Genomic DNA, 16,170 nt, shown 5'->3' with positions numbered 1-16,170 from the left:
GTACAAATTGCATTAATTAAAGTGACATAATGCATACAATGTATGTAGCACAGACCTTACATATAACAGGTCCTCAACAAATTTTAGTTTCCCCTCTGCCTTAGGAGGCAACTTACTTTTGCCCTGTACTTTTACTTTTTGAGGTGTTATTTATTTACCAATCATTATCTTTTTTAAACAGTCATAAAATTAAATGTACCTAAATATTACTGACCCTGTCTGAGTTATTCCTTACAATAAAAAGCAATTTCTTTCTTTTTACCATTGAAGCTATTAAGGGAAGAAAGCACATGCTTCTAGAAGATTTATTTTGACTTATATTTGCCTTAGGGTATTAATAAATCTACACTGACACAGGATCACACTCTACAAAAATAAATTTATGTATGGAAATAGTTTCTGTAGCCACCATTGAAATTATTCATGGCATTATTCATTACAGACATACATCAATTTTTCTCTATTAGTAGCATATCAAAAACCAACTCAATAGCATAATGAAGGGTATGCTATTGTAATGGTTAATTTTATGTGTCCACTTGACTGGACCATGGGATGCCCAGATAGCTGGTTAAACATATTTCTGGATGTGTCTGTGAGAACATTTCCAGATATTAGCATTTTAACTGGTGGACTGAGTAAAGCAGATGGCCCTCCCCAATGCAGGTGGGCATCATCCAATCTGTTGAGAACTTAAATAGAACAAAAAAGCACAGGGTTGAATTTGTTCTCCAACTGACTGCTTGAGTAAGGACATGAATTTTCTCCACCAGCTTTCCTGAGTCTCCAGCCTACAGATGGCAGATCATGGGACATCTCAGCCTCCATTAATTGCGTGAGCCAATACCATGTTATACATGTATGAATAGATAGGTATATATCTCAATAGATAGGTAGATAGATAGATAGATAGATAGATAGATAGATGACAGATAGATAGATTATATATATTGTTTTCTTATCATTCAACCCATTTCTCATCAATTTAGCTTATGACATTGCTTCATACATAATATTCATTGAACATTTACTATATGCTAACTACATGTCTAGGCGTACTAAGCACTGGTCATTAGAAAATAGGTGCCACCAGATGAAATTACTCTATATCTCCTACATTGTAATCCACAAAACCACCTGTATATACCATCTACCTTCTTTCCTCCTATTACAATGAGAAAATGTCCCATTTCTCAAATGTTTGTGGATTCCATCTGCTCATTCTCTCTCAGACAACTTGAGCATTCCGTTGTGTTTGATGACCTACAGGCCTATTCCAATGGCATTCATGCCTTTTCTAGTATGTCTAATTCTAAAAAATTATCTTTTAATCTCCCATCCCCACACCCCCAGGTTGCAATCTATATCCCTGCACCATAGCCAACAAAAATAAGCAAAAGAGTTGTTTATACAAACTTCGTCCTTTAACCTTTTTAATTTGTAATTTGCCTCCACAACTCCACTGGAACTGCTCCTGTCCAGTTCATCACTTGTCTCCAATGGAAACTGTAATTTCTTATCTTGATAAAACTTTAAGCAGCATTCTACAGGATTGGCAATCCTCCCTCTTAAAGGAAGGGTAAAAAAACAAAAACAACAACAACAACAAAACGCTTCTCTTGACTTTCCTGACCATATTTTAGACATTTTCTTGCCAAATCTTTGATTGTTTTTTCCTTATAGCCTTTCCAACTCTTTGCCTCTATCTGATTTCAAAATGTTTGAGTTACTCGGGCTTGTTCTAGGTGACTTTACTCTTCATTCTCAGTGATTTCATTCATCCCATGACATTAAATAGCTTCTATAGATCACTGATTCTGAAATATATATTCCAAATCAATAATTCCACTATGAGCTCTAAGTTTATATAATCAGCTACCTACTTTGGCATTCCTCAGGTATTTAAAGTTATAATATACAAAGCTGGTCTCTGAGTTTAGGTCTTTATATCCATAAATGTATATCCAAATATCAGTAAATGGTCCTTCCATTCACTTGGATTCAAATTCTGAAAAGAGTCCTTATTGAAACCTCCCTTTCCCTCATCCTCATTTGAGCTAGCACTAAATCATAATGATTCTCCTCCTTAAATATATCTCTGCTTCTCTCTATGTCCATTGACATAATTCTCCAAGACAAAATCGCTGATCAAAAGGCCACTAAAGAAGCCTGACTGATTTTCCTACATCTATACTGTTCTTCTTAAATTCATTCTCCATTCGGTATCCAAAATGTTATTTTTAAAATATGAATCAACTCGTGCAATCTGCTTATAATTTCATAATGGTGGTTTCTTAATATGTTTAAGAAAATAAGTAAAAGAAATTGCAAACCCTGAAAATGAACTAGAACGTCCTACAGAATTGTGCTACCACTTACTCTGCCAATCTAACTGGTGCAACTTTGCAATGCATACTCTGTGTTCCAGTGACATTTGCACTCAGTTGCTTGGACACATTGAACTTTATCCCAAAACATTGGTAAGACAACGATAAATGATGGTTCTTCCATCTGAAGTGTTTGCAAAATGGATGGGAAAATCGGATACCCTCAGTAAACCAGTATTTATTAAATTGTCAAGAACTATGCTAAGTTCTAGAGACACGTAATGAGTAATGTCTGTACCCATATCTGGACTGAAGGAAACAGAACATGCTTGATTATAACACATACCTGTGTTATAAGATATAATGATATGCTAAGTCTAATTAAGACGTATCTAAAACTACCTGCATGAAGAAATAAAGAAAGCTACTCAGAAAGGTGAACTTGAGGTGACCTTCCAAAGGATGGATAGAGAATTTTACAGGGAAAGAAATTGGATCAGGGCATTTCAGGAAGAGGGATAAGTATGTGCCAATCACATACATTTATATCAGTGTAATTACAAATCACAACAAGATTATTTCTAAACCATGCTTTCTTAGTTTGTCACGTATTGTAGAGAAATATATTAATTTTCAATGGCTGATCTTATTTTCTACTAGATTCAGTATAGAAAAGAGTAATCTTAAATATTCTAGATTTAAGCCTTTAAAATATGTATTCCTAAAAAGAATTTTAAAAAATTAAAAAATAAGAAAAAATAAAATATGTACTCCTTCAAGATAAAAGGCCAACAGCAAAAGTATCTTAAGACACTGTCGGGCTCAGTACTTCAGACCACAATATATTAATAACACTGTGTTTTTATAATGACAGGTTATATCTACAAATAGCAAGAGATGAAATCTGTTGGTCTGACAAATGATCACAGCCTAGCACTTTTCACCTCAGACACACTCTGAAGGTACCAGATCTCTCCTTGCAACTCCTGGAAGAGAGAAAGACGAGATGACCCTATGCCAAGTTGCCTATAGGCTGGCAGTTGAGTGCAGCTGTTTCCTCTTTTACACTTTCTTCCCCAAAAGGTAATTGAGGCAGAAATCCTCTTGACTCTCTCTCCTGTTAATGTCAAAGGATCTTAAACCCTAACAGTGACTATTTATTTGGGACTAAAATAGTCCTTAATGCAGACCTGTTTTATAGCTTCTAGGTATAATGAACATAAGAGATTGTCAAGGATTTATACTTTCTTTTTCCATTTGTCTTTATATGTGCTCTATATACATTGAGAATGTGGAAGTAAGTGGTACCATATAAGCACATAAAATATTTGAAGTACTGAGTCCCTATCTTATAGTTTGAGTGCAGATAAATCTGTCCATATTCACATAGTGTAAAATAAGCCAGATACCAACCTCTAGTTCCCAGGCTTACTCCACCATTCCAAATTATTTTCTCACTCTTTCACCTTCTTGCTTTAGGAAAATATCTCATGTCACATAAAGGTGAAGTGGGCTATCACTTGGAGGAATAAGATTCGACTACCCCTTCTTAAGCCTCCCTTGAGCATGCTAAATGAGGAAAGAAGCAAGGGCTAGTTCTAAGGACCTTGAGAAGCAGAACGTATACAAAATGAACTCTGGCTAATGAAGAATTAGAGACTCAGTAATTCTAGCTCTGAACTTGCCTTTGGGATTTTGAAAAATCACAATACCGCCTTGGTTTTACATCTCTCGTCCATAAAATGGAGAGATTATGTGGTCAAAGTTTTGTCATGAAGATTAAGTAAATTAATATATATTTGTGAGGTTTTTTTTAATGAGTATAAAAAGCAGTAAGCCTTTTACTAAAACCAAAAATGGATGCTAGTCGACCGAATCATCCATCGGTGTTGCCTCAAATGTGTCCACTCACCTTGCCTCTTTCAAAGGACAGTGTAATGTTTTTTGGTGATTCTCAAAATGAGTGTTGGAACTACCTGGCTGGGGCATACAGTACAGCACTTGGTTGTGCTGTGCACTGTCGGCTGTAGCACAGAGCCTGTATCAACAGAAACTGGCCACAGGAAGGTAGGAAGGAAAAGATAAGGAAATGGAAGTTTTGAAAGATAGGGTGAGAAAGTCCTTAAGTAGAGCACAGAATGAGGAATTTGAAAACATTGCCGTTCTATTCAGAATATATAAGAGAGAAATTTGAAAAGCACAGTCATGAATGGGCTTTCTATTGCTGCCCAGTTATTCTACAGTGTAACAACGCAGCCCATCTCCGTCGTTAAGAGCAGAGGACAGTGAGCAAACCATTTCAGACGCCATTCCCGTTACCAGACTACCTCCCTATAGTCCATTTGAATGGTTCTGTTATCTATTTTGTCTATACGGTGTGTGTGAATAATATATACTTTATTACATTTTGGTGTTAATTTTCTAGATGTATACCTTCAAAGTAAACCACATCTTTTAAAACCATATTTTGATATTCCTTCTTATTCTAGTATAACAGATGCCCCCAAAACATGAGTTGGTCCCAATAATCATAATACATGATAGTTACTTTTAAAAAATTCTTCTTGTTGAAATAGGTCTTGAATACCTGAAATACTGGTAAATAAAGCTATTGTTTGTGTAAACCATAGACGTTCTTTTCTGGCTATTTTCTATTTTAATTCTCTTCCTCTAAAAACGGATAAGCCAGCTCTGCTCCTTCAGAGGTGAATAAGTGTCATAACAAAGAAGACTTTTGCCTTAATCAAAGAGACCACTCTTTAAGCTCAAGTGACAGAGACAGCTGGATTTTTGAGTTTTATAACAACCAAGAAGAATCTATGACTTCAATTAGCAAGAAAGCTTTCTGAGTGCTTCTCATTATTTCTGCTGCAAAGGAAGTATAATGGAAAGCAGTGCTTGTAAGGAAAACCGTAATAAAACCTAAGAGAGGCTCAACTGATGGAAATGGAGATCCTGGTTTAACATTTACGTCACTGAGAACAATTCTACAGGAAATCGATACCTCCCCAGAAATCTCCATTTTTACTGGGACCCTGTAGTAGTATTTTGCCTCCTACTTTGCAGGAATAAAGTTATATAATATACTGTTCTCAGCATTTCAAAGATTGTATTAGTCTGCTCAGGTTGCCATAACAAAATACCACAGACTGGTGGTTTAAACAACAGACATGTTCTCACCATTCTTGAGGCTAGAAGTCTGAGGCCAAGGTTTTGTCAGTGTTGGTGTCTTTAGGTTTGCAGATGGCGGCAAACCTCTGTCTTTACATGATCTTCCCCCGGTATCTGTATCCTCATCTCCTCTTTTAGGAACACCAGTCATATTGGATTGGAGCCCACCATAATGACCTCATTTCAACTTAATTACCTCTCTGAAAATCGTATCTCCAAATACAGTCACAAGCTCAGGAATGGGAGTTAGGACTTCAAATTACAAATTTTGGTGCGTGACATCAGCAACATGGTTGAATGAGATAAGATGGTCCACATCTCTCTGCTCAACAACAATTTGGCATCCATCCATGGATAATAGTGCCTTTGTGGCAGCGGAGGGATCCAGGTAAAAGATTGTGTAACCATGGTTCAGGCCAAGAATGAGCAGACAGGCCAACCCCTGGAGGCTGACTCTCTGACCATCAATGGTCCCAGATGGAGACCCAGAAACAGCTCCATACCCCTGATGACTTGGCTACAGTGCCCTTCAGCTTTGACTCTGTTGCCAGCACCATACACCAAGGGATCCATGAAAAGTATCCCCCACTGGGAATCAGGTAATAAATATACAGACCTCAGTCCAGGTGCCTATACAGCAGCTCCAGCCCTTCTCACCATGGTCACAAGTGTTACTACTCAACTCTTACTTTCTCACTTGGGTCTAAAATTTTTAAGCATATCTTTTAAACTGAAGCAGCAAAAACCCATGAAGTAGTGCTTGGATTTTGATGCTTCATTAATTTTTTTATATCTTACTCTTGAAAATATTGTTTTGATTTGCTAATATGTGGTTAGACTAAGCAGGCCTGAAATTTCGGCTTAAACAAACATAATGGTCTATTTAAGAACATTTGGGCCATCAAAACTTAGAGAGAAGAGGTAGGGTGTTGTCCACGGGATGTTTCCTCCAAACACAGGCTCTGAGGAGTTTCTAATCAAAACAAGAAATTTCTTGTCACATAGAGTTGACCATTTCCAGTTCAGACATTTAAAAAAAATAAATTCTGCCCTGAAAAGTATGTTACTAGATTTTTTTTTTTATGGTTGGCAGTATTTTATTTAATTTTCTAGACTGATATTTTTTTTATTTTATGACCTAAACCTCAATGTCACCCACTCTGACTAATTTACTATGATAGATAAGAACAGCTGCAGGCATTCCAGTCTAACCTGTACAGGATACAAAAATCAAAGATTTTTTTTTCCCTTTGATACATGTAGAAAATGTGCCCAAAGCTTCTTCTCACTAATAAATGACACACATTTCAATCCTGCCGATAAGATTAAAGTGGATTCTTAACTACTAAAAACAAGCATTACCGTAAAAACTACCTCACTTGTCCCACCTCCTTTCTGCCTCCTGTCAGTGAGTCCCTGTTTCAAGGACAATGGGTGGCCACTACAGCCTACGTTGCCATGGAAAATAAATCCCATTGCCTCAGAAGCTGGATAAGTCTTTCAGCTTAGTGAAATACCCAATGTCAATCAATCTTTATTTCAAGTTACAATAAAATTTGCTAAGACGTGGTAAAACATTTGAATCTCTATCCCAGTTTCTTATCTTGCCTAAAAAATCTCAGTTGCTTCAAGAAGTCTACTAACTTTTCTGCTTAGCATTCATCGCCAGTCTATGCTAGTGTCACTGTCCAGCCAGGAACCACAGAGAATTTGCACATTTATCATTGCTCAAGGTTTGTGCTTCAAATTGCTCTTTTTCTTAACATTTTATAAGAGGATTATAATTTCATGGTTTCAGCATTTCTCAAAGCCAGGCAATTTTGTTCCAAGAGCTCACTTTTGCATTTACATCAAACCTGGGGTCCTGAGAGTTTGGTCTCTGAAATTACTCTTACAAGATTTTGTGAGCAGAAGCCTAAGGTAATGGTTAAAATTAATTTTGTAGAAATAAACAAAAAAACAAATAAATAAATAGTATAGCAATTGTTTCATTGTTAAAGATCCTTTCGGGTCATTCAGATTTTTTTCTAAAAATCTTCAAATAAGTTACTAAATATTTTGCAATAAGGTTCTTAAGGCTGTTTATATGTGAATAATAAGTTATCTAATACCTCTGTTCCAGGTGCATTTTAATTTAATGAAATCCTGCACATTCATTTAATTTCCCCATATACTGAACCTCTTCCACATTGATTGTTAGAAGTCACTTGAAAAGACTCTGAGAGCCTTTGTAGCTCTTCAGCTATTGTTGGAAAACAAGTTCATGTACAAAAACATCCAAATAAGCTTTTATGCACATTTGCTGATACTTTATTTAACATACTAGCCTGCACCGTGTTTACATTGTCATAGATACTTTTTTCTTGCCCCTAACAAGGGCAATTTCAGAATGACATTCAATACTTATGCTTTCATGCACCCAAAATAACCTATATTGTTTGTGCACTCATTCTCTTTAATTGCATTTGTTTGTCTAGAAAAGGGAAATAGCAGTAAGTATCAGGCTCATTTAAAATCCACGTGCCCATGTTAAACTTGGAGGACAAATGAGACCAGTAATTAATGACGGTAAACTCATGGACATTACTTAACCAACCATATGTCTTTTCGTTTCTTTTTGTATTTCATCTGTCTATGTATGTATGTATGTATGTATGTATGTATGTATGTATTTATGTATTTATTTATTTATTTATTTATTTATTTATTTATTTATTTATAGAAATTTCGAGTTCAGTCTATATGCCTGAAATGCATCAGTAAACAAAACAAGCAGAAAATCCTTGCTCTTTTATATTCAAGCATAAGGAGACACCAAGTAAAGAATAAACAACAAACCGAAACTAAAGAGCAACCTAAGAGGTTTGGGGAGTGCTGGGAGGACAGGTTGCACTTTAAATAGGTTGGTCAGGACAGGATTTATAGAAAAAGTAAGAATTCTGCAAAAGTTTGAAGTAGATGAGGGTGTTAATAATTAGGGGAGAGTGTTCTAGAGGGAGGAGCCAGGGAGAATAATGGTGGCAGGAGCTTACTCTACTGTGTTCAAGGAATGGAATGATGGTCACATGTTCAAGAAGGCAAAAGTCAATGGCACGCGTTTCATTTAGTTTAATATCTGCTAGGCCTACAGTTAGCATGCATTGAGTCATTCATGCTTATAATAAACAACTAGTTTAACTAAAGTTGTCATAAATATTATTTTCAATTTTATTTACACATTTATATTCACATTTTTATGCATTTTTTGTAAAACATTTACATTTTTTATCATATTGTAAACTTATTCAGGACAAGGAATTGGTCTTATATTCATTATTGTTCTCTATACTGTTGTCTAGACCCCATAGACAGTCAATAAATGTTATTAATTGTAAGCAGAAAAGCAGACTTAAGAGTCTGAGGTGTAAAGACTCTTTGTTCCATGAATCATAGTGGTCAAATTTTTTGGTTTTTTTCCTCAGTTTCCTAAAATGCAATTTAAAACTAATTAATAAGTTGTAAATATGTGGAACATTGTATAAATATAAATTATAATAAAATAATGGCTCTTAGTTGTATTCCACAAATATATGAATAAGAAATAGGTGAGATAAAAAGGCAGAAATCTAAATGCAATTCTTTAGAAAACAATGCAACTTAAAGAGTCCTTTAGAAAATCAAAAGACTTTACATGATGTGGCCAATGATGACATTCTGTGAGCTATTGACCCGGATTTTCAGCTCTGGTGGCCAATTTCTACCAGCTCAGGACTAGTCACCCAGATGATACAATAATTAAGCCCGTGGGAAAGCGTCTCCATCCACATTGATCCATTTTATGCTTTGTCTATTTCTAGAATCATGTCTCTTATGACTCTTAACCTTGCCAACTTTCATCTGAATCTCCATCTTGCAGTCAAATGACAAGTCTTGTACATAAATAACATACTTTCATAGTTCTAAGGTGCCACATAGGCCATCTATGTCAACACTCTGATTTGTGTTCTGATCTGACTATGGTAAGGCTCAAAAGTATTTACTTAAAATACAGAGGGTGCCAAAAAAAAGTATACAATTTTAAGAAAGGAAAAAATAATCTGTATTAAAATTGTAATACTCAATATATACCAATAACAAAAGATGAATACAAGTTATGTGTATACATTTTTTTGGCACTCCAGTACATTCTTCTAAACATTTTACTACTTCTAAACTCCCAAAAGAAGTATGAACAAATTTAGTAGACAGATTGATAATGAGAGATATTAAATGAGATAATCATAAAATGTTATTTCCTTTCATACACAAAGCCAAGCTGCTATAAAAATTGAATAATTTTTAGTCTACCTTTCTCATAGACACAAACAATGGAACCTATTTCATTTAGAGACACACACACAGAACATCCTCTCATTTAACCTCCTGTCACAAACTGTGCACTGTCATTCATATCCATTTATTCTATATCCAATTATTTATCTCCAGCTATATCTTAGGGACTGTGCTAGATGCTGGGAATATTAAGATAATTAAGACATTCTTTCTGCCTTTTAGGAATTTAAGGCCTAGTGCAGGAGAAGCAGAGGTCGACATTCTACTTTGGTAGGGCTTTCCAGGATATTTTGTTTCAAAATTATGGAAACAGAAGAAATGAGCCCTGCTTACCAAATTCATAGAGCTGACGTATAAACTAGCTGTGTAAACTGATCGTCTAAATTATGAATTTAAAGTTAGTACTATTTCCTCAGACTAATGTGAATATCACAATCATCATCCAGAGAAACTTTTCCCAATATCAGATAACAAGAGACAGCAAGTTAATATTCAGAAGGTTGCCTAGTTAGCATGGTGTTAGAGTAAAGAAATCTGAATAGTATTATGCTGTAGTCAAGCTATAATAAATACTGAGGAATCAGCCCAGCCCTTACAGCCTAATATGCCCCCAGTGACTCAACATTTTCTCTAGATATGACTCTGCTATTTAACAGTGAGGCGAGCACAACCAAATCCTGGCTCCTGTTTCTTTGTCTCCCCAAGGCTCTTTGGATTTTTGTAAGCACTTATATTCTTCAGGCCAATTAAAACATATTTGTTTCTGTTTGAGTTTGTACCACCCATCCAGTAGGGTTAGTTAAAGATGGAATGATGACACGAGTCTGCTTCCTGGAGATTTACATTAGGCTGCTGTCACTTTATTACCTCACTATTTTAAAAAATACACTGACTATTCCTTAGGCGTGCCATGTGTTTAACTGTATTGGCAGGGAAATATAATATGCAATCAGCTATTGCAACTAATATATTTAATGACTTTTAAATTTTCCAAAAATGACCTTTTCCTTCTCTTCTTCTAGGTTGTAAAAATGATGATTATTGTCGTGGTGACATTTGCCATCTGCTGGCTGCCCTATCATATTTACTTCATCCTCACTGCAATCTATCAACAACTAAATCGGTGGAAATACATCCAGCAGGTCTATCTGGCTAGTTTCTGGCTGGCAATGAGCTCGACCATGTACAACCCCATCATCTACTGCTGTCTGAATAAGAGGTAAAAACAAAATTGCCAAACGTAAATTTCTTCTCACTCCTGGCTTCCCTGGAAGCATATAATGTTGTTTCAGTTTCTTTGTGCAAATTTAAAATTCAAAAGAAAGGGAAAGTTGAAAAATTCACTGAGAGGGGCACGAAGCTGGATATTTTTCGAGACTCCCCCATACTTTATGAAATATCTCACATTAACAATTACATCCTCAAAACAATGCTCCTAGAATTTCTCACTGGTCAGTTTTTGTGTGAGTCAAATTCTCCCTCCAAACCCTTCCCAATTTTATCTGCCAAAGAAAAAGCAATGCCCTCCTGATTGAAGCAGGTGAGTTGAAAATGTGCCAAGTCCTCAAAGAAATAAAGACACTTCGTAGAAATTCATAGATGATGGCACATGAGAGTGTGCTCTACGAAAAAGGATGGTTTGAAAATTAACTTCAAAATTAAAGATGTTGCTGTGAGAATGATAAAGGCCAAGGGGAATTACAATCCACCTTCCTACCTAGTGAGGTCAGTGAGTAACAGAAGATGCAGCCTCCATGGAAATGGGGTGTAAAGAAATTGAGGTAGTCAAGGAAAAGCTATTTTTAAAGTGAAGTTTTCAAAAAATGTAGGCGTATTTACAGTTAAATTTCAGACTGTAAAATAAATATGTAAAATGTGGTTTCCGGATAAAAAACACCAGCATATAGAGGGGTAGGGTTAAATTTCATAAAGTCGCTAATTCCCATAACAAACGAATGTGTTTTGAGCTATTTCAAGTAAAGTAGGAATGGAACTTCATGTAAGTAACTGCACAGCTAAATCCTAAGCTCTCTTTCCAGTTGGACCTCCACCACATTGTGCCTTAAGTTTGTTAAATATTTAATTCTTACTTTTTTCATTAATTGCGTAAGGCATGTATCAGTTCAAGCCACCCCACAAGCAGTATACCTGTTTTTAACCAACTTCATTCAATGGTTTACAAAGCGAGATGTACTTTCATATATGATTACATAAAAATCCTTAATATTAGCAATTAATTCTAACATTAAGATTTTAATTTATAAGTGTGTGATTATGTCTGAAAGAAGCTGTTTTGAAATACGTAATTTTTAAGTGCCCTAACCAGCAAGCCTAATTAAATTACACTTACACAAATGTATAAAATTACTGAAGAAACGTACACTGTTTCTTTGGCATACTGATTATCTGATGCTGTGCTTTTACTATTTGATGACTTGCTTCTCATTGATGGAAAATTAAGCTTCAGTGAAAACAAGAACTTAAAAGACTAACAATACAATGACATAAATTTTAAGAGTTTGACTAGAAAATCAAATTAAAACACCTGTGCTGGCTTACGTGCTGTACGTAGGATTTTCTGTGGCAGTTGAAAGAAATTTCCCGTGGAAACATGATTTTTTCTTCCTGTATCCTGCTTCTCCTTAGATTTAGAGCTGGTTTCAAGAGAGCATTTCGCTGGTGTCCTTTCATCCAAGTGTCTAGCTATGATGAGCTGGAGCTCAAGACCACCCGATTTCACCCGACCCGGCAAAGCAGCCTGTACACTGTGACCAGAATGGAGTCCTTGACAGTGGTGTTTGATCCCAGCGACTCCGAGAATGCCAAATCCAGTCGGAAGAAGAGAGCAACTCCAAGAGACCCAAGCTTCACTGACTGCTCCCGCAGGAATTCCAAATCTGCCTCCACCACTTCAAGTTTCATAAGCTCACCCTATACCTCTGTGGATGAGTGTTCCTAAATCCACTTCCTGAGGTGAAAGAGTAGTGTGAGGCCACCACAGTGCCAGCGGGGCACCCATTCTCCTAACAGTGTACCAGTCCTGGCCTTCCTACTCTCCGGAAACAGAAGGGCAACTTTTAGGCAGCTATACTCCAATTGAGAAAAGGCAGCATATAAATATAACACAGATACTGTTAGGATATTTGCCTCCCTCAAAAATAACATGAGTTTTAAATTTATTCTTTGAAACCTCTAAATTATTATATGTAACAGACAAAAATATATCTGAAAAATACTTCTAATATGTTTCATTTTTCTCATTTAAAAATTGCAGTAAACACTTGTGACACTAAAATGACATATGATTTTTCCAAAAGATTAAAGAAGCTTTAAAATACAAAATGATGAGTCATGAAAAACAAAACTTACATAAAATGAAACAACTTCATCTACAGCTATAAAACAGAATTATAAAAAAGCTAAATGACTAATTTTCCCACTAGAATGATGGAAAAATAACCTCAAAGCGTAGGAATCAATGAAAAATTTTTCTCAAGAGAACTCATTTTGTAGAATGATTTAAATTTTTTAATTTAAAAATTTAATATTTAAAAATTTTCTCCTTGAAATATAACTGAAAAGGAAATCTAGTCAGATTGCTAAGCGGCTGTCTGTCATCCTCTTTAACATTTTTTTCTGAGAAAGCGGCTTCAAAAGAAAAAAAAATAATCATTTACTTTTAGACCATTACATATTGTAAAGTGACAAGCTAAGAAAAAGGACAAAGCAAATTCCTATTATCCTTTTTATATTTTTCTTAAGTATTTTAAATTGTTTTTAAATAGGTAGATTAGAAAACACTTCTACTGACGGAAAGAATCCCATTTGTCTCTGAAACCGGTTAGGGAAGAATTCGAGATAGTAATTCATAGTTATGATGGCAGACAGGAGCATCTACCAGCTCTAAAGGAAGATGTTTTTCTCCTCCATAACCCAAGGAAAAAGTTCGAGATGGACATCAACTTTATCGGTTGTATAGAGACCTTTTCCTCTCCTCTCCCCCCACTGTAGAAAAGAGAAAGGACGAGGGGAAAGTATCAGAAAATATATTTTAAGGCAAATCCTTAGGAAAAAAGTCTATGTACTACCTGTATGTACTAATATTCATGCAGGTAAATCAGGCAAGATGTAGAAAGATGAACCAACTATTACAATAGAAATATGGACAATATTTTGGATACATATGAACTAATACCAGACAAACAAGAGTGTAATAATACACACCTTCCCACAGAAAGAGCTTGCCTTTTGCCTGCTTAGATATTTCAGAAAGAAATGAACTAATGGCCCTAGGAAGCGTCTGTTTCACTACAAGAAAATGTATACCGACATATTTCTGAAAGCCATAACAAAACAAGGTACACCATTAAGTTACAATTTATCTTCTAGATGTCAGTGCTTATAAATCATCTTTCCTTGAGGTAGAGATACTGTCAATCCTGCTCAAGAAGCAGAAACCTTCTGAGAATGTAGATGTATAGTACAAATTTCTCCTTTAAAATATTCAGTTGGATTTTTAAAGCTATCCAGCTAAAATAGTCACCTGAAGCACTTTACCAGATTGTTACGTCTCCCCCAACTATATTGAGGTTCTATAAATCGACTATTGTTTTTTTAACAAGATCTAAAAGCAATTATTCAAGAGCAAATCATGGTCTATTGCTGCCAAGACACTAAATTTTCCAACCCTCCTCTTTATTTTTCTTTATTTTTCTAAATTTTTTCTAAATTTTCCAAGCCATAAATATGTAATTGTTACAAAATTAAAAGTCTAAACAACCTCACCATCTATGTTTAAGCTGAATTTCTTCTGATTACACCAATAGACACACATACATACACACACATTCAAGTGTGCAGGCATATACAATTATTTTAATGCATATAAAAAATTCAAAGAATTAAATTCAAAATTCAAAACCGAAATAGTAAGTAGTCATTAACAGAGTTGCCAGAAATAGCTCAATAAAGTCTATGAAGTTTGTGTGCATGCTTTAGATAAGCAAACGTATTATTATTTAGCATTTAATCATTGAGTATAATGTTTATAAATGTTCATTCCAAAAAACAATGTAAATGCTTATTATACAATGTGGAAGTGTCAAGAAAAAGCCTAATATTTTAAAGCAAACATTATCTTCTCAAATTTTTGAATGATTATGAGACTAGCATTAATGAGTGTTCTAAGTACATGAGACCATATTCAGCTGCAGAATGCAAATGTGAAGTTTGGCCCTCAGATTCGATGTAGTCTGTTACCACCAAATACATCTGAAAAACAACTCCTGGCCTTCACACATGTTAGGGAAATTCAATATAATTTGCTAAGACATCTAAGGAAAATGTATAGCTCCAATCAGCTGTTTTGTTCTCTTTTCTTCCTTTTTTTTTTTAGATTTGTTGTTTTGCTTACAGAGTCTCATCATTCTAGCATGACAGAAATACCTGAGGTCCAGACCGTATCTTTTTAATACTCTTTAGGGAAAACTGACATCAGGTCACCCAATACTCATGACTTAAACAAAGACTTAAAAAAACAGAATTTTTTAAGTTTAAAATTTGAAAAAGAATAACAATAATAAAATAAATGATTACAATATGAAAGAGATAGAATATTTTTCCTTCTGTATGAATTTTGTCACTGAGAATTATAGAATAAAACATATGGAAATCAGCTTCAGTAGGAGTCACTTTAAATAAAGCTATGCCAGTGTTTTCATATTTGTTAGGGTTTGGAAGAATTTGTGTCCAAAATTCACCGTACCCTATCATGTTAAGGTTCACTGTCAATCTTTGTCATTGTTTGCAGGCAAACACTGGCTAGAAAGACAAAGCAGATGGTTAAAATGCTCTAGGTTTTTGGATTTAGATCAGCAGAAGAAAAAATTTTGAGAGAAATCTGAAAGAATCAAAAAGGCTTGAATCTTTTTAAATATTCTCTTTTTGAAAGATAAAAATAAATAAGTAGTAAACATTGTATTTTTATTATGCATCTGAACAAAGTAATTTTGAAATTTCTTATATGGGAAGAAACTAAAGCAAACATAATTATTATAGACTCCAATCCAATCTTCTGCTTTATTAGCTACCTCGGTATGACGCTGCCTTATTCCATCTCCCAACTTTATGGCAGTGACATTTCTGACACAGCAGCCAATTCATATTCTCTTCCAGATCTTGCCAATCTCTTATAAACAGAGATCTTACCACCTCCAAAGTGAACTCCACCCTTACAAAGCACACAGAAGACTGCTAGGAACCTTCATATCAAACCTCAGAAGCACAAAATAAATGTGAAAAGGCAGTGCTGGCCAGCTCCGAATTTGCATTTGAGTTTTGTGAATGCAGAATTTCATTAGAA

General features: G+C 35.1%; 1 protein-coding gene across 1 annotated transcript in view; it reads left to right on the top strand.

Moving 5' to 3' along the window:
- The window catches only part of TACR3 (tachykinin receptor 3), a 51,019-nt gene extending 38,015 nt beyond the window's left edge, over positions 1-13,004 (top strand). The window contains exons 4-5 of the mRNA XM_033106407.1: positions 10,832-11,028; positions 12,456-13,004. Of these exons, the coding sequence (XP_032962298.1) occupies positions 10,832-11,028; positions 12,456-12,768 (510 nt within the window). The 3' untranslated portion in view covers positions 12,769-13,004. The remainder of the gene's footprint in view (positions 1-10,831; positions 11,029-12,455) is intronic.
- The last annotated feature ends 3,166 nt before the right edge of the window (positions 13,005-16,170 follow it).

This window comes from Rhinolophus ferrumequinum, chromosome 5 (genome assembly GCF_004115265.2).
Source record: "Rhinolophus ferrumequinum isolate MPI-CBG mRhiFer1 chromosome 5, mRhiFer1_v1.p, whole genome shotgun sequence".
NCBI classification, from domain to species: domain Eukaryota; kingdom Metazoa; phylum Chordata; class Mammalia; order Chiroptera; family Rhinolophidae; genus Rhinolophus; species Rhinolophus ferrumequinum.
The sequence above is the reverse complement of the archived record's forward strand: the minus strand, read 5'-3'. Positions and strand labels throughout refer to the sequence as shown.